The 19,201-nt window shown below is 39.7% G+C and overlaps 6 protein-coding genes across 10 annotated transcripts; 3 read left to right on the plus strand and 3 right to left on the minus strand.

Annotated features, from left to right (window-relative positions):
* Positions 1-18: 18 nt before the first annotated feature.
* c17h8orf33 (chromosome 17 C8orf33 homolog) lies at positions 19-1,709 on the minus strand. 2 transcript variants are annotated; one of them, XM_077502243.1, is made up of 5 exons: positions 1,624-1,709; positions 990-1,328; positions 814-904; positions 601-747; positions 19-520 (listed from the first exon to the last, which is right to left on the minus strand). In XM_077502243.1, the coding sequence occupies exons 2-5, from the start codon at positions 1,185-1,187 to the stop codon at positions 315-317; spliced, it is 642 nt and encodes a 213-aa protein (XP_077358369.1). In that variant the 5' UTR covers positions 1,188-1,328; positions 1,624-1,709; the 3' UTR covers positions 19-314. The 2 variants fall into 2 exon arrangements, with proteins under 2 accessions (XP_077358369.1, XP_077358370.1); XM_077502244.1 differs by lacking the exon at positions 1,624-1,709 and adding an exon at positions 1,496-1,587.
* Positions 1,710-2,343: 634 nt separating this feature from the next.
* Positions 2,344-3,955, plus strand: h3f3d (H3 histone, family 3D). The gene is made up of 4 exons (XM_077502247.1): positions 2,344-2,425; positions 3,041-3,183; positions 3,273-3,426; positions 3,507-3,955. Exons 2-4 carry the CDS (start codon positions 3,056-3,058, stop codon positions 3,633-3,635), a joined length of 411 nt encoding a protein of 136 aa, XP_077358373.1. The 5' UTR covers positions 2,344-2,425; positions 3,041-3,055; the 3' UTR covers positions 3,636-3,955.
* Positions 3,956-4,171: 216 nt separating this feature from the next.
* On the minus strand, positions 4,172-5,246 carry uqcc4 (ubiquinol-cytochrome c reductase complex assembly factor 4). Its single transcript, XM_077502246.1, has 2 exons — positions 5,030-5,246; positions 4,172-4,847 (listed from the first exon to the last, which is right to left on the minus strand). The coding sequence occupies exons 1-2, from the start codon at positions 5,125-5,127 to the stop codon at positions 4,532-4,534; spliced, it is 414 nt and encodes a 137-aa protein (XP_077358372.1). The 5' UTR covers positions 5,128-5,246; the 3' UTR covers positions 4,172-4,531.
* A 438-nt stretch (positions 5,247-5,684) lies between these two features.
* On the plus strand, positions 5,685-12,723 carry chlsn (cholesin). Its single transcript, XM_077502237.1, has 6 exons — positions 5,685-5,767; positions 6,253-6,368; positions 6,620-6,739; positions 11,459-11,637; positions 12,070-12,151; positions 12,235-12,723. The coding sequence occupies exons 1-6, from the start codon at positions 5,707-5,709 to the stop codon at positions 12,415-12,417; spliced, it is 741 nt and encodes a 246-aa protein (XP_077358363.1). The 5' UTR covers positions 5,685-5,706; the 3' UTR covers positions 12,418-12,723.
* gnptg (N-acetylglucosamine-1-phosphate transferase subunit gamma) lies at positions 11,291-15,650 on the minus strand. Of its 4 annotated transcripts, XM_077502232.1 has the most exons (11): positions 15,511-15,650; positions 15,336-15,390; positions 14,785-14,852; positions 14,644-14,698; positions 14,480-14,563; positions 14,318-14,411; positions 13,974-14,088; positions 13,500-13,582; positions 13,303-13,431; positions 13,125-13,206; positions 11,291-13,056 (listed from the first exon to the last, which is right to left on the minus strand). In XM_077502232.1, the coding sequence occupies exons 1-11, from the start codon at positions 15,575-15,577 to the stop codon at positions 12,971-12,973; spliced, it is 918 nt and encodes a 305-aa protein (XP_077358358.1). In that variant the 5' UTR covers positions 15,578-15,650; the 3' UTR covers positions 11,291-12,970. The 4 variants fall into 4 exon arrangements, with proteins under 4 accessions (XP_077358358.1, XP_077358355.1, XP_077358357.1 ...); XM_077502229.1 differs by having other exon boundaries at positions 11,291-13,206; XM_077502231.1 differs by having other exon boundaries at positions 13,125-13,431.
* tsr3 (TSR3 ribosome maturation factor) lies at positions 14,866-18,972 on the plus strand. Its single transcript, XM_077502236.1, has 6 exons — positions 14,866-16,104; positions 16,264-16,477; positions 16,742-16,935; positions 17,014-17,181; positions 17,853-17,907; positions 18,416-18,972. The coding sequence occupies exons 1-6, from the start codon at positions 15,987-15,989 to the stop codon at positions 18,525-18,527; spliced, it is 861 nt and encodes a 286-aa protein (XP_077358362.1). The 5' UTR covers positions 14,866-15,986; the 3' UTR covers positions 18,528-18,972.
* The last annotated feature ends 229 nt before the right edge of the window (positions 18,973-19,201 follow it).

The following is a 19,201-nucleotide window of genomic DNA, read 5'->3' on the forward strand; positions in this document are numbered from 1 at the left end:
AGATTGAGAAGCAAGATATTACCCATTCATGGCATTATTTAGTAAAATTGTTTGGTGATGTCATCTCCAAGAATTATTTGTGGTGAATACATTTTGTCGTGCCAGCCTTAAATTAAAAAAATAAAATAAAATAAAAAGCTTCTGGCATTTCTTAAAAAAAAAAAAAATCCCATCTAATGTGTTAAAAACATACACTTTTTTTTTCTGTTGTAATATTAGCTTAACTCATTTAAAAAAATAATAAAAATCAGTTTACAACACTAGGATAAACTATTTAAATTGGACAATCCGACATAGTTTACAACAGACCAAAATTATAAAAAGTTGAAGCGAAACTCCTCTTTTGACGCCGTGAACACAAAGGCAGACGTTTCTGGACAAGCCTTCGGTTTTGCCTCCGGAACTTCAGCTGGCGTCCGGTTCTCCTCCACGGCCCGCATCTCTTTGGTTTCAGCTCTCCGATGAAAAACTGATTTTTTAGATGACTCCGACTTCATTTTGACCCGAGCGGATGTAAGTTCTGGTAAGAAAGAGAGGGAGGGAAATAATCAAACGGCTGTTATGTACCGTCACACAAAGGTCATGTTACGTATCATCCACCATTTTGGATGAGTTTGAACTGCTTGCTCTTCTCTTCTTCCATTTTTTTCCTGTAGTCTCCCGCCATGGTCCTCATCACCTGCCGCTTCTTGACCAGAGGAGCTTTGGAGCTGCGCAGTGTTTTGAGTGCATGAGATGCGTCCTCCCCTGCAAAGAATTTACTTATATATATATATATATCCATCCATCCAATACAATCTATCTAATACTAACTCTGCTTTGGTGTGGCCTTCTGTAACTTCATCCCCAGTTCCAGCTGCTCGATACACCAGTCCAGTTGCCTTTTAAACTGCTCTTCTGCACTCTGAATGACACAATCACATCAAGTCGACACAATGAATTGCTTGGTGCCGACTATTTCGATGTAAAAATTTTCAGCAAATACGAACCAACTCTGTACTCTCAGCTTCTTGACTTCCTTCTGTTGCACTTGTCTCTTGAGGTGCCTCAGTGATACCAGTTGCCTTTTTCTTTCCAGATTTCTTCTTTTTCTTTGTTTTTGACTGTGCAGGCTGTTCATGCAGTGTACGAACCTCGGGCAAAGTAGATGAACTGTCATCTTGGATTCCTGACGCCTCCGCTGCCATGTTGGCTCCACCTGCGTCAAGGTTGAGGTTTTGTCCGGTATTTATGATTCTTTTCAATCTTTGGGGATTTTTTTCTTTTTATTTTGAAGTTGTTGTGACTGTGAGTTCAGAAGTGTTTGGTAATTTATGTGACTTCAGCATCTGTTTAAAGTAAATACACACATACATTTATTATCAATACTTGTTCAAAACACAAGTAGATGTGCATATTTCATGACTTATGACTGCAACTGAGCAGAAGACACGAATCTCGTTAGGTGACTGACAGTCTACTACCTACAGTATGCGTATGAGCACCATTTTCTCACCGATAATGACTTGTAGGAAATGGTTACAACAATGTGTTCATCTCGACTAATACTCAGTTAAACACGAAAATGTTATTTTAAAAACACGCTTTAAAACATTTAGATTTTCGAAGCCGCATGAAACTTACCACGGGTGTCACGTCAAACAACGTCCGTGAAGGAACATTTCTGCAACGGAAAACTTCCGCCTGTTTTTTGTTTGTTTTGTTTTGTTTTATTTTGTTTACTTTTTCTTTTTTTTTTGCTTGCCTGGATCATGTTTATGTGACCCAAATGTTCGGTCAGAATTATTTTTTAAACAAAAAAAATAAAAAATCGGTTACTTTTATTCTGTATTTTTCACAAATTCGGCTACAAGCCATCGAGGATTGAGAAACTACTTGTCAGGAAACCAAAGAGGGGGAAAAGGGTAAATAACGAACTAAATAAGGCATAACGGTTCATGGTTCATTAACATTTTTTAACCTGTACGATAACACGTGAAGCGTTTTAACGCTAGTGGTTAGCAAACCAAACAAAAACAATAAGGTATGGCAAGTAATCATGTAATGGCGCCATACAGGTCAGTGTACACATTTAAATCGTGTACACAGTAAATAAATAAATAAATAATGGCTTTGTAGATGAATTTAGATTACAAAATGTGTATTTTTTTTTAAATGACATCTTATACACACACATAACATTGTGCATGAAAAAGTATCATTAAGTATCGTTGTAATAATTTTTTTTAATATGAAATGAAAGGAAACGTTTGGAAGGGCGGGGTCGTTCGTCCTTTCAGCCAATCATATTTCGGCTACGAGGTTCAAAGGCGGGTACTATGATGCTATAAATCCTGTGCTTGTGGACATTGAACAGCAGACAGCACAGCAGTGTATCGACGTCAACGGACGAGGCACAAGTCAGCTTTTCGGAAGGTAGACAAACGTAAGTGAACTTGCATACGCTCTCGCCCTTTTTAAATTGCGTTATCGTTTTAATGTAATATTTAATTGTCCGTTTTACGTGTTTATATTCTTAACTAATCTGTAGTATGTCTTTTGTCAACAGTACGGTGCGCGCCATAGCAACTAGCATCGAAGCTAAAGCTAACTTTGTTTTAAAAACGGCCCATTAAAACGCGCCTACTCAAACTTTGTTTTAAATGCGAGGAGGCTTTGATATAGACTATATTGCGTATGTGAAGGGAGTGGATTTTTGAATTAAAACAAAAATTCCCTTTGATATGGCTACATGGCGCCATTTTGCTCACTTGAAAGCGAAACGTTGACTCAGGACGGAACGTGCGTGACTACCTCGAGTAGTTTAATGGTGCCACTGCTTTTATGAGCTTAACCTTTATACCTAACCCACATTTACTTGTAATTGTCTACGGTTAGTGACTGTTTTTGCGCAACGTGTGTTCGCGCTTATTTTGGTCGCGGGAACTCAATGATTCAATTGGCGCCATTATTTTTATTTTCCCCATCCAAAGTAATTGATGTTTAACCTGGTTTTCTGTATTCTCATTTGATTATTATTATTATTATTTTATTTTTTTAGTTAAACCAGTGACTAATGGCTCGTACCAAGCAGACCGCTCGTAAATCCACCGGAGGGAAGGCTCCCAGGAAGCAGCTGGCCACTAAGGCCGCCAGGAAGAGCGCGCCATCCACCGGTGGGGTCAAAAAGCCTCACAGATACAGGTACAAAGAAAGTCCCCTTTTTTTTTATTTTATTTATTTTTTACATAAAAACAAAATGCAAGGGTGTTAAGAGTCTCTTCTTTTACCAGGCCTGGCACCGTCGCCCTGCGTGAGATCCGTCGGTACCAGAAGTCAACGGAGCTGCTCATCAGGAAGCTTCCTTTCCAGCGTCTGGTCAGGGAGATCGCGCAGGACTTCAAGACGGACCTGCGATTCCAGAGCGCTGCCATTGGAGCCCTGCAGGTCGGTTGAATTTTCTTTCAGGTTGAAGGGGAGTAAACTGTTCGGTGGTGACGGTTTCTTTGTTTTACTTGCACTTTCAGGAGGCCAGCGAGGCTTACTTGGTAGGTCTTTTTGAAGATACCAACCTGTGCGCAATCCACGCCAAGAGGGTGACCATCATGCCGAAGGACATCCAACTGGCCAGGCGAATCAGGGGAGAGCGTGCATAACTTTTTGTTTTTGTGTTTTAAAATTGTGTGTGTGTGTTGGGGGGGTGGGGGGTTGTTTGTCGTCGTCGGGTTTAAGTTGGACTGTTTTTGTAAATTGTGACCTGCTACAGAAAACGTTAGCTCCCAGTTTGTCACATTTTCTTTTTTTTACTTTCCCTCTGGTAGTAATGCTTCATGTTCATGATACACTTTTCAATCTTCATCTGTAAAATGTCTCCGCCTATTCTTGTGGCAATTAGATTGACTTTTTTTTTTTTGTATATAATCCTGTGTGCATGCCATGGGATTTCTTCCTGTAAATAAACTTTCCACTACCTCAACTGCAGTCTTTAGATTTTTGTTCTTGGGTTATGAATATGTAAGTTGCCTTCAATTGAGTGTCTAGTAACCTAATAGGTTAGAGGTCCAAAAGTTTGAGTTTTGAGAATTTTAGTACTGTAAAGTGAAATTAATATTTTCTTCAAACAAGCCATGTTAATTGGTGTCAAGTGTGGTAAAATAAACTGCAAAATTGCACCTCAGTCAAAGCAATGTGCTGCAGCATCTGCATTTAATGGTGTGGATGGTCAAGTTGGGCAATACAGTGCAGTCTTACATTAGAAGCAACTTTGGTGATTGAGCATGCTATATGTATAGAACATTTCCAAACAAGTTTAGAACGAAATGCTATTTTACCTCAATACAGTTAACGCACATTCCTACTGCAAATACAATAGCAATGTGACAAAACGTCAAAAAGGTGTCTTGCCAGGAATTCCACTTCAGTCTGAATTTTAAGAAAATGGGATGAGCTCTGCAGAAACTTGTTTGTGCTCACAACATTGCATGTTTAATTACACAAATGTTTGCTTATGTTAATAGTATAAAACAATGTATATACTGTACATCCCAGCCATTCATTTTTTCTTGTTTTCTTCATCTGGGAGCAATCCAGGTAAATGTTGAAAGAGTTCAGTCTCCAACAGTGCGTCAATTTCCGTCTCTTCTCTCATGACACACCACAGCAGGAAGGCCACCAAGATGGCACTGATGGGGAACACTTTCCACCAGGGCCTTTGGTGCTCGCTTCCCAGGGAGCGCTCCACACTCCACACCCTGTGACTGGCCTTGCTGGTGGAGAAGCGAATGGGCTCCTCATTCACCTCCTCCTGGTCATCTTCAGGTTTATTTGGCTTGGCCAGCAGATGATGGCTCATGGAAAAAGCCCGCGCACTGTCGACAAAAACATATTTTCACACACATTCAGGAAATGAAACCTGATTTCATAGGTCTTACGTTTCTAACTGAACTATTGGCATTCGTTTTTGCTTAAAAAAAAAAACAGGCTTTCAAATTTGAGTAGACATAATAGCACAGTTTCAGTGGAGGGAGGAAATTATATTATTTGCACTCACCTCGTGCTTGCATTAGTGTGACGAATTAACGTTGACGTCCAACGACTGAGAGTTTTGCTTGTCAAACCGGTGAAAACGTGTGACATTGTCGCATACATTTTGTGCAAAATGTCATTTTAGAACACACGGGTCGATGCAGATGGACAGTTTGCGTATCCTTACAACATAGGTCATGTAATGCAGAGTTGTACGACCGAGAATTAATTCCGACGCGACACAATAGAGTACCCCATACAGTTCTCACCAAGCATGAGACTGTTACTAGTTCCTTGTTGTTTTCAATAGGTTTTTATTAAATGTCATTATTGTTTTCTCTAATACATAATAATGGGAAATAAAGTCAACAGTTTTATTTTATTTTATTTGCTATACTGAAAGAGTCCGTGTTTTGAAATGAATACATTTCCTTTTATTTTTGTTGCCTCTTTTTATTCCATCTTTTGTGGAAATAATTGTCTTAACATTTGAGAAGTAGTTTTTATGGGTGTGTCATTTAGCAAGATTGACAAAATATACATCTTTTATCACAAAAATATTTAATCGAAAACGTGAGAGGTAAGAGTTTTGCATTTGCATACAGGCTTGTGTAGTATTTGAACGCCTCATAATTGTCGGCCAATCACAGGACTGTAATTTCATCCAATCATGTTTCTGCGTAGTGACGTCGCATCCGGGTTATGCGGCATGCTAGTCAGCAGCGTGTGCTAAACTCAGACGCGGACTGGATTTTCTTACTGCGTAAGTAAAATACATTTTGTCAGAAGAAGTGAACAGAAATCACGTTTATTTAATAGCAACGTGTGAAGTGTTGACCATTTGTCAACACTGTGCCGTTAATTTTGTGGTAACAACGCTGTTTTTTTTCTTCAACATATCCCCCGTTATTCGCTGATAAACTTGACTGTTTGTACTTTTGTGCTCAGGTGAAAGAAATCAATAACAATTGCTTTGGTGGCATCTTGGTGCCAAGTTCACTGTTGAAGTGAGTTGGGGAGCTTCATTTTAGACAGAAGTAGTCATTTGCTGTTATGTAGTCCTTTGGGGTTCGTTACTCATGGATTTTGTGGCAGGGTTCTGTCCCCTTTCCCCAGCAATTTCAGCCAGGTTCAGACTATATTATAATGTTCGTTTCATTCATTCATGTTCTTCTCACTAAGCATAAACTCTGAGGAGAGAGCAAACATAAATTTATTGTTGACAAGTACTGGTTGTGTTTGTTGCAGGACTCATGGCGAAAGACAAATCACAACAGAAGCCCCCGAAGAGGAAGAAGTTGCCTTCTTGTGACGATGAGGTTGAGCAAACCAAAAAAAGCAAAAGGAAGAGGTTGAAAGCTGAGGTGAGCTGAAAAAGAATGTGTCCTTTTTGGAAAAGACAGTTTTATAGTTTGGTATCAGGAGAAATGAAGCAAATCCAGTAAGTGGAAAAAACATAATGCAAAACTTGATTTGGATGATGCCTTTTCGATAAACGAAGGGGTGAAAATTGATTTGTAATCAGATTTATTTATTTTTTGTTATAGTCCATATTGCCCAGCCTTACTTACATTCACTCCTTTCTTATTTAAAGGCTGTTTTTGCTCTTATCCAGGAGGCTGCAGATCAAATTCCAGATGTCGCCCTTGCAGTGGAGGAAGAACAAAAAACCAAAGTCAAGAAGCGCAAAAAGAAACAAACAACAGAGCAAACAGAGACAACAAAGCAAATTCAGGTTTGGCACTTATATATATATTTACTGTATGTGACTGTGTGATTATGTCCTATTTGTTTTGTGCCAATATCTGATTAACATGCAAAGAATGACAGCAATGTTTTCAAACGAGAAAAGAAAAGTTTGGACATCTAAACTCTCGCTCGTATCTCAAGGCACCACTATATGATTGTCCAATTCAAAGAGCACCTAAAAAAAAATAAAAAATAAATCGACGCTCTACGACTCGATATCCTGCAGCGTGTCCACAATCTCAATGTGCGGCGTGATGATGTTCCTGTTGGGCTGAGCGTGCGTTGCACGCGGGCAGCATTCTGCCAGCCGCCTTAACAGTCCGCAAAGCCTCTCTCGACTGGGCCGGTGCGTGAGCGGCACCAGCACCAGGCTGGCCCCGCTCCCGGCGAAGTAGACCAGCTCGGCCACGCTCACCAGCGCCCGCTCCCGGTGGCTCAGCTCGCCCGCCGCCTGCTGCAGCCGCGCTGCCCTCACCAGCACCGCCATGTACGCGAGGTGACAGAAGAGCAGAGTGGCGCTCGCCGCCAGGAACGCCGGACCCTCGTCGGCGCCGGAGAGAAACCTCCAGTTGGATTTGCGTTTCCGCACGCAGCCGCGTATCACGAGCGCCGCTTGGAGAGTGTAAGGGATCAGGAGAGCGAGGCACAGCTTCGCCGAGGCGTACGGAACTCCGGCGTGGACGGGGTCCACGAAACAGTCCGCCGTCAGGTGAAGCCCCTCCCTCGGTCCCCGGATGCCGGCCAGAAGAAGAGAAACGGCGGCGGACGGCAGGACCACCAGCGCCACCCAGACGCCGGGCCTCTTCATCGGGGAGCTGGCCGGCGGGTCGAGGGCGAGCGCGTAAGCCATCAGCGCCAAAACCGACAGGCCGCAGAGGGACGCCACGTTGACGGCGAAGGAAAGCGCGGCGCAGCCCAGCGCCGACGTCCTCAGGCTGCGAGGACGGTGCGCCACGTTGTACAAGGAGAAGAGGACGAGGAGCAGCTGAAGGCCGCAGAAGGTCCAGAGCAGATGGTCCGGCCAGGTCGCGCTGCGTTGCACCCTATAAGTGCGCACGAAAGCGTAGAGCAGGAAGCAGCCGGCGACGAAGGCGGCGGCAGCCAGCAAGAAGTACACGTGGTTGGCCGAGGATACGAGGTGGGCGGCCGCAATCAGCTCCAGCACGGCGGTCGGCGACGGCGTCGAGGCGTTGGCAGGCGCAGCCGAGCTGTTGGGCGCCGTTTGTGTGCCGTGCTCGCTGGACTGGGAAAGAAAAGAGCAGTCGTTCTTAAAGGGATACTTCACTTATTTAGCCCATTATAGCAATAAAAAGTTAATATTTTATCTGTAATTAATTTGATACTTTCATTTTTTTCCCTGTACAATTAGTACCTTTTAAAAACACATTTTGCAACTTGCTGTCGACTGAAAATGACATCACGAGGGCTCAGGTAACCAATTTTTCTAGGTTTGGTCATGTGACATTCACAAGCTGAGCTGTGATTGGTTACCTGAACCCTTGTGATGTCATTTTCAGTCGGCAGCAAGTTGCAAAATGTGTTTCTAAAGGTACTAATTGTACATGAAAAATAATGAAAATATAAAATTTATTATAGGCAAAATATTGTTTGACTGCCAAAAATGGCTAAATAAGTAGTTATCCTATAAATGTTTGACAACAATTTAAAAAAAAAAAAAAAAAAAAAAAGCTCAAGCAGAACCACCATCATGACTAACATTTAAATTAGCACCTGATCAGTATAATTTTTTTTTAAATCCATTTCCAATATATGGTAGAACAAAATTCCGATTGATTAAAAATTCTGATTAATTGGCCAATTAATATGAACGAAATAAAATCTGGTCCCTTACAACAATACAATAACGATAAACAATAAATACAAAACAATAATGATTAATTACAATCACAACATTTGACAGTTTTACGTTTGACCTTTAATATTTGTTTAAATTTACAATTCAGAGAAAACTTGGCCAACTTTTTCTTATTTTGTAATGTGTTAATATGTTAAAAAAAAAATTACAAAAAAATGGGCAAATTTTTGCCGAATTAAAATGCAATACAATTAAATACAGTAGCTTAGTGTTTTTTTGTTTTTGTTTTTGTTTGTTTTTTATTTATTTAAAGGAAGCAAACAGGATTATTCAATCATATATTTTTGACACAAAAAATGTTTAAATGTAAAAAAAAAAAAATATATATATATATATATATATATATATATATATATTAAGATAAATAAAAGTATTTGAAACAATTATGCAAGTTCTTTTTGGACCAAACAAAATGTATATAATTATTTTAAAATAAAATAAAAAAAATAGGTGCAAATGTATAAATTCAAGTTTGATTTCCCTCTATAAACAAACATCGTATGATTTATGGCAATTTTTAAATCATGGAGTCAAGTATAATAATCGAAATAGAATTTCAATGAATTGCACAGCCCTAAAAGAAATCACACGATATCCCATCACAACAGTCACAGGTCGACTACTGAGCGCACCAAATTCCGTGTAGCACAGATGGGCCAAGCAAGGTTAAGAAACACTGAAATAAGGTGTATATATTACCAGTAGCTAATTTAGATTTTTAGTTTTGCTTTGGGAACATTTGCAGAAGACGGAAACTATTTTGTGTTCATTTTTATTTTATTTATTTTTTTGTGCCAAGCAATCAAAACGGATATTGTAAGTAATTGACAGGGGGAAAAAAAAAGTACAATTCGTGAATCGTGTCTGTACTTTTAAGTACAGCACATGAGGACTTTTGCCACCTCTGTCGAAGCGTCTGCGCGACTGCAACACATGTTTCCACTTACCATTTTTTTTTTTTTTGGGTGGTTGTTGTCGTCACTCACTGGTCTCCTGTTTGGATCTCCCGGCTCGACGGCTGCCGCTTGAGTGCGAGCCAAGCGGCCTGATCAAAACGCCGATGATGATGATGATGATGATGATGATGATGATGATGATGATGATGCTCCTTGCGGGGACACGAGCGCTCACCAGGAATGATTGTTATACTTGTGCGGGCAACATCCCGCCAGCATACTTTCAGAGTGACTTCGTGGCCATGTGATCAGAACATTTTCCGCCCCTCCTTTTTTTTTTTTTTTCCTCCTCCTTCACCTTGCAGACTGAGAGCCGTTAAATCAGAGCGCATACTGGCGCCCTTGTTTAGTCTCCCCAGAGGATCGAATTTTATTTTTTAAGAGGGCTGTGGTTGAGTTGAGTATTAGTTGTGCTACTTGTTTTTCACACAAAATGTAAAAAATTGGGACACAACTGTCATGAAAAAAAAAAAGGTGCACGTGTTGTGCATTGCACAAAGTGTAGATGTACCAAAATGTGTGCAAAGCTGAAAATACAGGAAATGCTAGTCAACCCTGCAACGCAACAGGAAGTTTTTTTTTTTTTTTTTTTTTTTTTGCTTGCTTGCTTAGCTTCAACACATTACTTGTAGAATTTCATTTCAGGAAGCTGTCTTGCATTCAGAATATCGTTGGCAGGATTTTTTTTTCTTTTTTCCCCCAAAGACAGATGGTGTTATTTGTGGAAGTTTGATTGGCATTTTATATACATTGCTGTTCAAAGGCTCAAGTGGATATTAGGGATGTAACGATAATGGCAATATCGTGATATTAAAACTGACATAATATCGTCGTCGTCGGCATGTTAACGATATTTAAATGCAACACATCTGTTAAAAAAAAAAAAGTCAGGTTGATTTCCATTTGTGCAGTTCTAGCACTCTCTGGTGGCTAGTTTTTTAGTGCAGTTTAATTTTCATTAGGGATGTTTTGACCCTTCTATGTTTAAAATCTGCACTAATTGTCAGATGAAGGGGCACATAATATACTTGAAAACAGAGTCAATATGTGAATGAACTCAATTTATTGTATTTATTAATTTCATATTTAATTTAAATAATTAATTTAGTAATTTTTTATCAATTTATTTTAATGCTTGCATTCGTCTCTCTCTCTCTCTCTCTCTATATATATATATATATATATTTATTTATATATTTATTTATTTATTTCATTGTTATAATGTGGTGATAATTATCGTATCGTGAGTTCATATCGCGATAATATCGTATCGTGATGTTTGGATATCGTTACATCCCTAGTGAATAGATACAGTAGATACTGTGGATATAAAAAGTCTATGCACCCCTGATTAAATGGTTTTGTGATTAAAATTCAAAATCATGCACTTGAACAGGGGTGCGTAGACTTTAAATATTCACAGTCCTGGTTAAAAAAAATATTTAAAATAAAAATAAATAAAAAAATAAAAACTTACATGTATGGATAGGTCTGATGCCACTGAACATTTTGAGGGGTTGGAAGTAAAAAAAAAAAAAAAAATCAGAAATGACTTAGTTGTCACTCTTCCAAGAGGGTGCCAACTCGTGGCTAAAATTGAACCAGAGGGATATTTTTTATTTATATTTATTTATTTACTTATTTATTTTGGGGGGGCGGACAAGGGTTAATCTGAATTAAATAAAAAACAAAACAAATGGGCAAATACCAAAAAAATATTTATTTTCAATAACCTTTTGCAGAGCTGTATTTTTAGGATTTTAAAGAAAACTGCCTGGGTTACCCTAAAAAATGTCAATGTCATCACTGCACTAGCTTCACTCCGCCGGTTCAACTTACAAATTCCACGTTTGTTTTTGCGTTGGCGCAACAGATTTCAAATCCAGCCGAAGGAGAAGACAACTTGAGCCCGGAGGAGAGGCGGGTCCTGGAGAGGAAGATGAAGAAGGTCCTGAAGAAGAAGCTGAAAGCGGAGGGGCTCATCTCGCCAAAAGCCAAAGAGAAAGAGTCCGGGCCCACTTCGTCCCAGCAGGCTTTGGATTACCTCACCTGGTAAGAGACTTTTGACTTCAATGTCCCATTCAATGGATTCAATAGATTCACAATTATGTCAGACATTTTAATTGGCCCATTTTAGGTCAGGGAAGAGTAATTGGTTTCGTACAGTGGTTCTTAACCTGGGTTCGGTGAGTCATTCGCAAAAAACAGAAAGTGGTCGGACGACTGTGCAATATCAATTGACGTATATTGGAACTGGGAAGGGATGGTGTTCCACAGGGTTCAATTCTGGGGCCTCTTCAATATAAGGTTGATTTGCAATGCCAGGTTGAGCAATTCTAGTCCAGCACAACTAAAGGTACAATTGCTTATTCTGCATGGAGATGGGGAACACAAGACACAACATAAAAATAAATAGCAAATAATTTTTGCACGGGGGCGGAGCTATTTGAGAAGCTCTCGTTAACGACAGCGTCGTCTTTCCAGCTGGGCTCACAATCGTGCGGCATGGAAGTTTCAGAAGACACGGCAGACGTGGTTACTGCAAAACATGTTTGATTCCGAACAGGTAAAACGCGGCTCGCGCGTTTCCATCCGATTACGGGGGGGGGGATTTGTACCCGAGTATTTCACATTTGAATTTGCCGGCAGATTCGAGACGAGAAGTTCTCGGTGCTGCTGCAGTACCTGGAGGGGCTCCGCGGGGGGTCGAGAGACACCACCGTTCAGAAGGCCCTCGTCCTGGTCCAGGAATCGGACCAAGCGCCTGAGGACGGAAACGTCCAGAAGAGGGCGCACAGAGCCAGAGAAGTCATCCAGATGCTTTCCGAATAACAAGACTCAGGCTTGGACTTTGATTTTGCCATTATTATTATTTTTTTTTCTTTTTTAACAGTTAGGCTACCAATGAGATATTTTATGCGTTTGTATTTATTTTTGGATAATTGAGACCCACAAAATAGGCAGACAGCATCTTTGGTTGCTTTGTTTATACTCGTTTGGGTTGAACTTAAAAAATATTTTTCTTTTCTTTTTTTCTTTTTTTTTTATTCCCAGCAGTTTTTGGACAAGTGACTAATTCCACATCTCCCTTCAATTTCAAAGTACTGTATTCATAAAATTCAAGATGTTTGGGCACCATTTTTCAGTATTCCACATTTTCAATGATGACATTCCCAAATTGAGCCTCCTCCCACATTTCGGACCATCTCCACTTATTCATCCAGGACATCTGAGGAAGTATTTTTCCATAACAATGGATTGTACCTCTCTTTTAAATGATTTGTTTGTTTTGTTTTGTTTTAAGTTTCCCATTTCAGTTCAGGAAGTTTCATTCATGTGGACGGGATCCACAAAAACGTCCTCCATGGTTGCATGCTGGCGCGATTCAGCGCTGATCAGTGAGTTCAAAAAGTCCAACGTCGCCACGTAAATGCTGCGCCTCGGCCGTCGTCTTTGCGCCTTTGGTCTCATCTGTGACGCAAAGTGAAATGTATGAAACGCGAGCGTACGTTTGTACACGCACCGATTGAGAGTTTCACCTGGTTTTGCATCAAAAGCAATATTGTGTTGCGTCAGCAGGGCTCGCAGTCTCGCAATCTCTTCTCGCTGTTTTTGGAAGTCCTGTAAAAGATGAAGAACGCTATTCTCGTGATTGCGGAGCAGTATTGAACGAATCATGATTTGCAAGTTTCCTGTTGCGTTTATACGTCGACATACCTCGTTACATTTCTGTAGTGAGTTGTGCGTTTCTACTTCAGCTCCAACTTGGGGCAGCTTCCCGTTCACTTTTTGACTCTTCAGGAGGCCGGCGTCCTCAAACACATCCCTGATGAGCTTGTTGTATCCCTGCAAAGGCAGCATTCAGCTCCAGATCAAAAGAAAAATTTGTTTTGTTTTTGTTTTGTTGAACTTACTTGCTCGGTGATGAGGCCTTCATATCGAGCCTGCTCCGCTTCATCCCATTCCTTTTGTAGCTTCTCATTCAGGGTCGGGTACACTTGAAAGCAGCACGCAAATTAGGTTTATCATTAATAAGTAGCCTAACAGACCACCACGACAACTGACGGCTGCGCACAAAAATCCAATTTTAGTCAATTTGTTTGTACAGGAAAAGCAATTCTACGGAGGGCCTAAGGTGACGTGGTTAAAAAAAAAAAAAAAGTTTGCATTGCGCATCTCGCAATCTTTGCGAGGGAACGCAAAGTTGCTCTGTAAACACTTCCGGGTCATCTTCCATGTGACCAAAAGCGACGAGGATGGAGCGTGTAAACAAAGCAGTGGGAAAATACACGCTCCATTCTTGTCACTTCGGGAAAGCTTTCCCATAACGTTTGCGTTGCATAAACGTAAAGGGGCTCCGTACAAGTCCGCTTATATTGTCGTCTTACCTAAAAGAGAATGCGGATGGCAAACGAGCGGCGTCTCAAAAGTGAGGGAGTACACGCACGTGCTCGGCTCTGTCACTTGAGCAAGTTTGCTTTGGCTGCTGCAGGCAAGAAGAACCTGCAGAAAGACACAAACTCTGTTTACGCAGTCTGCGGAAAAATTTAGAGATACCGACTTTTGTGTGAAATTTATGGATTAACCTTCTCTTTACCCATAACATTGAACATTCAAAAATTTTGAGGTCAAATACAGTTCACCTGTAAAGGATCTAGAGCAATTTAGGTTCATCCTAACATTTCACACATGAGCCCTAACTTTTTTGTGAGCACTCTAAAACACCAGCCACCTTCGCTTCTCTGTTTCTGTTGCCGCAAGTGTCTCCGTCTCTCATCCACATGCCTGTAAAAGTGTTGTTCGCTATCTCCCACTCGTGCCAGATCCTGTCAGGAGAGCACAAGGCCGGTTTTAGCTTCCGCTCAGTGCCGACGAGTAGCTGGCGGCGTCTTACCCCAGGATCCCACTGTAAGCGTTCCATCGGAATGACTGCTCATGTTGGGTGATGTTGTGAAACGGACAGAACTCGTATCGATACCTGAAAGTATGCTATACAGTTGCAAACAGAACCCACAAAGTGTTCTTCTGGTTGTGACTTAGATTCTGTGTAATACTTACACTGAGTGTATAAGACTGAAACACCTTCCAGCCAAATAAAACAGATGTGGCGGCCCTACAAACAATAAAAACTGTGTGACTTTTTGGACCAATATTCTAGATCAAATGAATTAATAGTGTCTTATTGAATGACAAATTTACCAGACACTGGTGATGGAAGCACTTTAGCCTGAAGTCGGCTTCCCTGAGCTAGAAAATTGTTGTTCACCCTTAGGAGAGAAACATTTTAAACAATTAGATCACCTGTGGATTTAGTGAGGATAAGGGTTATAGAAAATGAACTGATGAATATGTTCATTCTACGCTAGTTATGTTTTGTGACAGGCAGAACAATTAAATGCTTTACTACTACAGGGCCGAAAGTCCAATTAACCTGTCAAGGGTGTTTGAGTGTCATGATCTGTCATATGTGCGTGTGTGTTTTAATGCAAATATCGGATTTTAAATAAGCTTGTAGCGGCCAGCCGATTTGTACGCACAATAATGCCCTTGCATGTCGGCAAGGTCACCCGGCCACGCCCCTTTAAGGCACGTATCCAACACGAAAACTACACATTATTTTCTTTACTAAAATAATAATAATAATATTAAACACGTAACAACATAAACAGAACACCGAGTAAATTATGGAGAAACTTTTTTTTAAATTATGTTTTATTTGTTTTAAGATTTTTTTTTTAAACTTAACGAACCCAAACGTATTCGGCGCCTCGACGATCTTCATTTTACCGGCGAGTCCATGAGTTACTGTGGGGGGAAAAAAACAAGTCAAGAAGCACAAGCGTTATGGCAGAATCATACAGCATGTGTAGCTCATCTCGGTCGACGTCATTGTAGCGATAAGCAAATTATGCTCCAGTTACTCACCGAAAAGGGGCATGCACACAGGAAAGACGAGTAATAAGTGATATTTCACACTAAACAAGCTGTGCATTTTTTAATTTTAGAGGCTAAAATGTCTTTTCACTTCTGCTAGGTCTTCCGGGTAAAACAGTCACGTGACAATAACATCGTTTGCGCATGCTCTTTATTTAAGCGAAGCACGTCGCGTTTTAGTTACAGAAGCCAAAAAAAACAACTACCGTGTATTACAGTTTGTGATATTTAAAAATCATCAATAGCAGTGGGAATCCGAGTTTTTATTGAGACACATTCTACTTACTTACAAATGCGTACAATCGGAACTTGGTTTTTAAGTGTGTTACGAATGTTTCCATATCTGCTAATGCTCAAGCTAACAGGAAGCATGTGTTGGTTTTACAGACTTTACTTTTGACAGTACCAGTAATAACATCTTACGGAATATATTCCACCACCTTAGAATACATATTTCTGTGTGCAAAATGGGACGGAAGAAACAGGGCAAATTTGTGCGCCCTGACAAGGGAAAAGACAAACGACACAAAGTGAAGGGGAAAACATTAGAGACTTTTACAGAAGAAATGCACTCTGCATTTGAAGGTAAACATGAATTACAGTTTTTGTCTCAAATTTGTTTGTACGTTTTTCTGTCGCTGCATATTTATGAGTAGACATATCTGCCAGAAAAAAGGAAAACACCCCCAAAGTGGTCCATGATTATAATAATAACCTTGCATGATATTGTCTTTCCAATGACAGCAAGTCTTCACAGGGAGGAAGAGGGAGCAGAGAGCCCTCAAGTGAAGCTACCTTGTCCTCTTGCCATGTGGGAGCTCGGCCATTGCGACCCCAAACGCTGCACAGGCCGAAAGTTGGCCCGTAAGGGCTTTGTGCGCAACCTGCGCCTCAATCAGAGGTTTAATGGACTCATTTTGAGTCCCATGGGCACAAAGTATGTGACACCAGCTGACAGGTATGTTGATGCCATTGTTAACAAACTTCACTACTTTTGAGTTGTTGTAGAATTTACATTGAAAGTGGAAGCTAAAAGCAGTGCTGGGATTATCAAAAAATGCAATATAAAAGCATGCAAGTGTGTCATATACATCATCTGGAGTAGTTCAACATCAATATTTATTTAATAGTGTGACAAAAACGTAAATAAAATACATCATACTTACAAAAGTATTTCTTTGTGTTGAGTTGTGAACTGAATCAAATGTCTGTTAATTCAAAGGGAGATTGTGGCCCAGAATGGACTCGCAGTGATTGATTGCTCTTGGGCCAAACTGGAGGAGACGCCCTTCAATAAGATGGTCGGAAGTCATCCGCGGCTGCTGCCTTACCTCGTAGCTGCCAATCCGGTCAACTACGGGAAGCCTTGCAAATTATCTTGTGTTGAGGCTTTTGCTGCCACTTTTTGTATTGTGGGTAAGGCCCGCGTCCAATCTTTTTGTTGCAATTTCACAGTGACTCAAAATATACTCGTCCTGTATTCCATGTTGCCAGGTTTCGAGGAACTGGCCGTGCTGTTGTTGAAGAAATTCAAGTGGGGGACTGTGTTCCTGGACCTCAATAAAGTGCTGCTGAAGCGCTATGCTGCCTGCCAGTCGGAGGAAGAGCTGCTCACTGTGGAAAAGGACTTTCTCACCACTAAACCAGAGGAGGACGACATCGGTAAAAAAAGAAAAATGGGTTCAATTTACAATGTGGGCTTTGTTTATGTAAGATGGTGGAATTTTCACAACAGCAGTTTTGCAGATGGAGAACATTTTTTAACAAAAGAGGTGTCAAGGTGTTTATTATCACAGAATTACTCCGTATTGAAAACAACTACAACTGTACCTCGAGGACGTGTGCGAGCTTAATGTTACCACGTCATAGATGGGGTAATGAAACTAGCATTGATGTTGTGGTGGTTATAAGCCTTTCAGTGACGTCAAATATATATATATATATATATATATATATATATATATATATATATATATATATATGTGTAAATAATAATTAAAATGTATAATATTACTGCATTTAACTAGGTCTGTTTGTATTATACTGCCCCCTGTTGGCCAAGGCAAACACCAGATGAAACAATGTAGGCCTGTATCAGATTAAATGTCATTTCCTATCAATGAATTAAATTCTTTTGTTTTTAGTAAAACTTTAACATTTAACTGTCATTCAAGTCCAAAGATACTAGCTCCCGTATGGTAAAACAGAAGGGAGGGAAAATCTAATCATTTTCATCAATGCAACATAACTATCATGACGTATTTAACAAAGCAGTTTCTTTTCACAATTATACTTTTCTTATTGTGGGGAAACTTGTTTGTAAATGTTTGCAGATCCATTTGACGTCAACTCGGGAGTAGAATGTATGAATCTCAACAGACGTCACTGGTAAGCATCTTGTAGTTCATTTGAGGGGAACTTTTAATTATATTTGTAGTCGATAAATGCTGTCATTAGAGTCCAGGACCATAATCCAATTTTGAAATGATTGCAATGTGCTTATGAATGAACATGAACTTCTAGGTCAGTGTTTCCCAACCTTTATTAAGCCACTGATTGAAAATCTATTGGCAAACCAACAAACAAAAATGTTAACAAATGTATACCGGCAAATGGTTTAAAATAATGATGGAAATACATGTTATTGGTTCCTTCTGCCATCTAGTGGAAGAACATTTAAATGTTCTGGCTCTCCGCACAAGCTTGGCATAGATATATAGATAGATGAAGTATGTACGATTATATGTAGTAAATAATAAATAGTAAGTAATCCTAAGTAATAGTTAATAATTGTATGATTTCCCACATATTAGTGGTTGGGAATCAATGTTTTGGTTTGTATTGTACAGTAACAATTTTTGTTATATTTCTATGTTTCATTATTATTTGTATTTAGCGAAACTGATGAAGAGGATTCTAGCGAGGGCACTGATACGACAGAGGAAGATGATGATGATGATGAAGAAGAAGCAGAGGATGAAAACAACGATGAGTCAGAAAATGTCTGATGTTGAAGAGGAAGTGGCAGCAGCAGTCATCACAATAAAGCGTATTTATACTTGAGTTCATGGAATGACCAAAATGAAGCCTCAACACTTACTGTTCATGTGACAAAAAGTACATTTTGCCTAGTTTGTATGTCCTTCAGAAAATATTTGACTGCTTTTCAGTTTTGGGAAGTAATTAAGTATAAATACTTAGGATTTATTTTTTTTCTGATAATTTTACCTTTTATCTACATTTGAAAAGAGATTGTTGTACTATCTACTTCTTACTTTGTCAAAACAGGTTTGTTACCTTTTTTTTTTTTTTTTTAACCTTTGTAGATCAACACAGTAAATACAATGTAAATAGAGGCAAAGTCAACTGTGGTTGCGATCGTAATTGATTGAAATATTAAAAGTGGAAAAAACAGGAACAGCCATCGGCATAAAGGAACTTCCCCACCTATGACTTAATTGAACAGAATTCTTTGATGTTGGCTGCAAGAATTATTTGTGGAAAATGGTTGGTTCATGCTGGCCTAAAATCCAGCAGCTTCTATCTTTAAATATATATATATATATATATATATATATATATATATATATATATATATATATATATATATCCGTACAATCTACAAAAATGTATTAGTAGGTTTTTTTTTTTTTTTTTTTTTTTTTAGTGACTCACTCTGGGG

The sequence above is a fragment of the Festucalex cinctus genome, chromosome 17 (assembly GCF_051991245.1).
Source record: "Festucalex cinctus isolate MCC-2025b chromosome 17, RoL_Fcin_1.0, whole genome shotgun sequence".
NCBI lineage: Eukaryota > Metazoa > Chordata > Actinopteri > Syngnathiformes > Syngnathidae > Festucalex > Festucalex cinctus.

Bases quoted from the DNA above. Each gene is read 5' to 3' on its own strand.
- c17h8orf33 (XM_077502243.1), bottom strand. From the start codon at position 1,187: ATGGCAGCGGAGGCGTCAGGAATCCAAGATGACAGTTCATCTACTTTG. The intron at 905-989 runs GTTCGTATTTGC...TGTGTCATTCAG, and splicing joins AAGCTGAGAGTACAGAGTTG to AGTGCAGAAGAGCAGTTTAA. The intron at 748-813 runs GTTAGTATTAGA...AATTCTTTGCAG, and splicing joins GAAGGCCACACCAAAGCAGA to GGGAGGACGCATCTCATGCA.
- h3f3d (XM_077502247.1), top strand. From the start codon at position 3,056: ATGGCTCGTACCAAGCAGACCGCTCGTAAATCCACCGGAGGGAAGGCT. The intron at 3,184-3,272 runs GTACAAAGAAAG...TTCTTTTACCAG, and splicing joins AAAAAGCCTCACAGATACAG to GCCTGGCACCGTCGCCCTGC. The intron at 3,427-3,506 runs GTCGGTTGAATT...TTGCACTTTCAG, and splicing joins CTGCCATTGGAGCCCTGCAG to GAGGCCAGCGAGGCTTACTT.
- uqcc4 (XM_077502246.1), bottom strand. From the start codon at position 5,127: ATGTATGCGACAATGTCACACGTTTTCACCGGTTTGACAAGCAAAACT. The intron at 4,848-5,029 runs GTGAGTGCAAAT...TTTTGTCGACAG, and splicing joins CACACTAATGCAAGCACGAG to TGCGCGGGCTTTTTCCATGA.
- chlsn (XM_077502237.1), top strand. From the start codon at position 5,707: ATGCGGCATGCTAGTCAGCAGCGTGTGCTAAACTCAGACGCGGACTGG. The intron at 6,369-6,619 runs GTGAGCTGAAAA...GCTCTTATCCAG, and splicing joins GGAAGAGGTTGAAAGCTGAG to GAGGCTGCAGATCAAATTCC. The intron at 6,740-11,458 runs GTTTGGCACTTA...TTGGCGCAACAG, and splicing joins AGACAACAAAGCAAATTCAG to ATTTCAAATCCAGCCGAAGG.
- gnptg (XM_077502228.1), bottom strand. From the start codon at position 15,577: ATGCACAGCTTGTTTAGTGTGAAATATCACTTATTACTCGTCTTTCCT. The intron at 15,391-15,510 runs GTGAGTAACTGG...TTCCCCCCACAG, and splicing joins TGTGTGCATGCCCCTTTTCG to TAACTCATGGACTCGCCGGT. The intron at 13,432-13,499 runs GTAAGTTCAACA...CTGCCTTTGCAG, and splicing joins AAGGCCTCATCACCGAGCAA to GGATACAACAAGCTCATCAG.
- tsr3 (XM_077502236.1), top strand. From the start codon at position 15,987: ATGGGACGGAAGAAACAGGGCAAATTTGTGCGCCCTGACAAGGGAAAA. The intron at 16,936-17,013 runs GTAAGGCCCGCG...CCATGTTGCCAG, and splicing joins TGCCACTTTTTGTATTGTGG to GTTTCGAGGAACTGGCCGTG. The intron at 17,182-17,852 runs GTAAAAAAAGAA...AAATGTTTGCAG, and splicing joins ACCAGAGGAGGACGACATCG to ATCCATTTGACGTCAACTCG.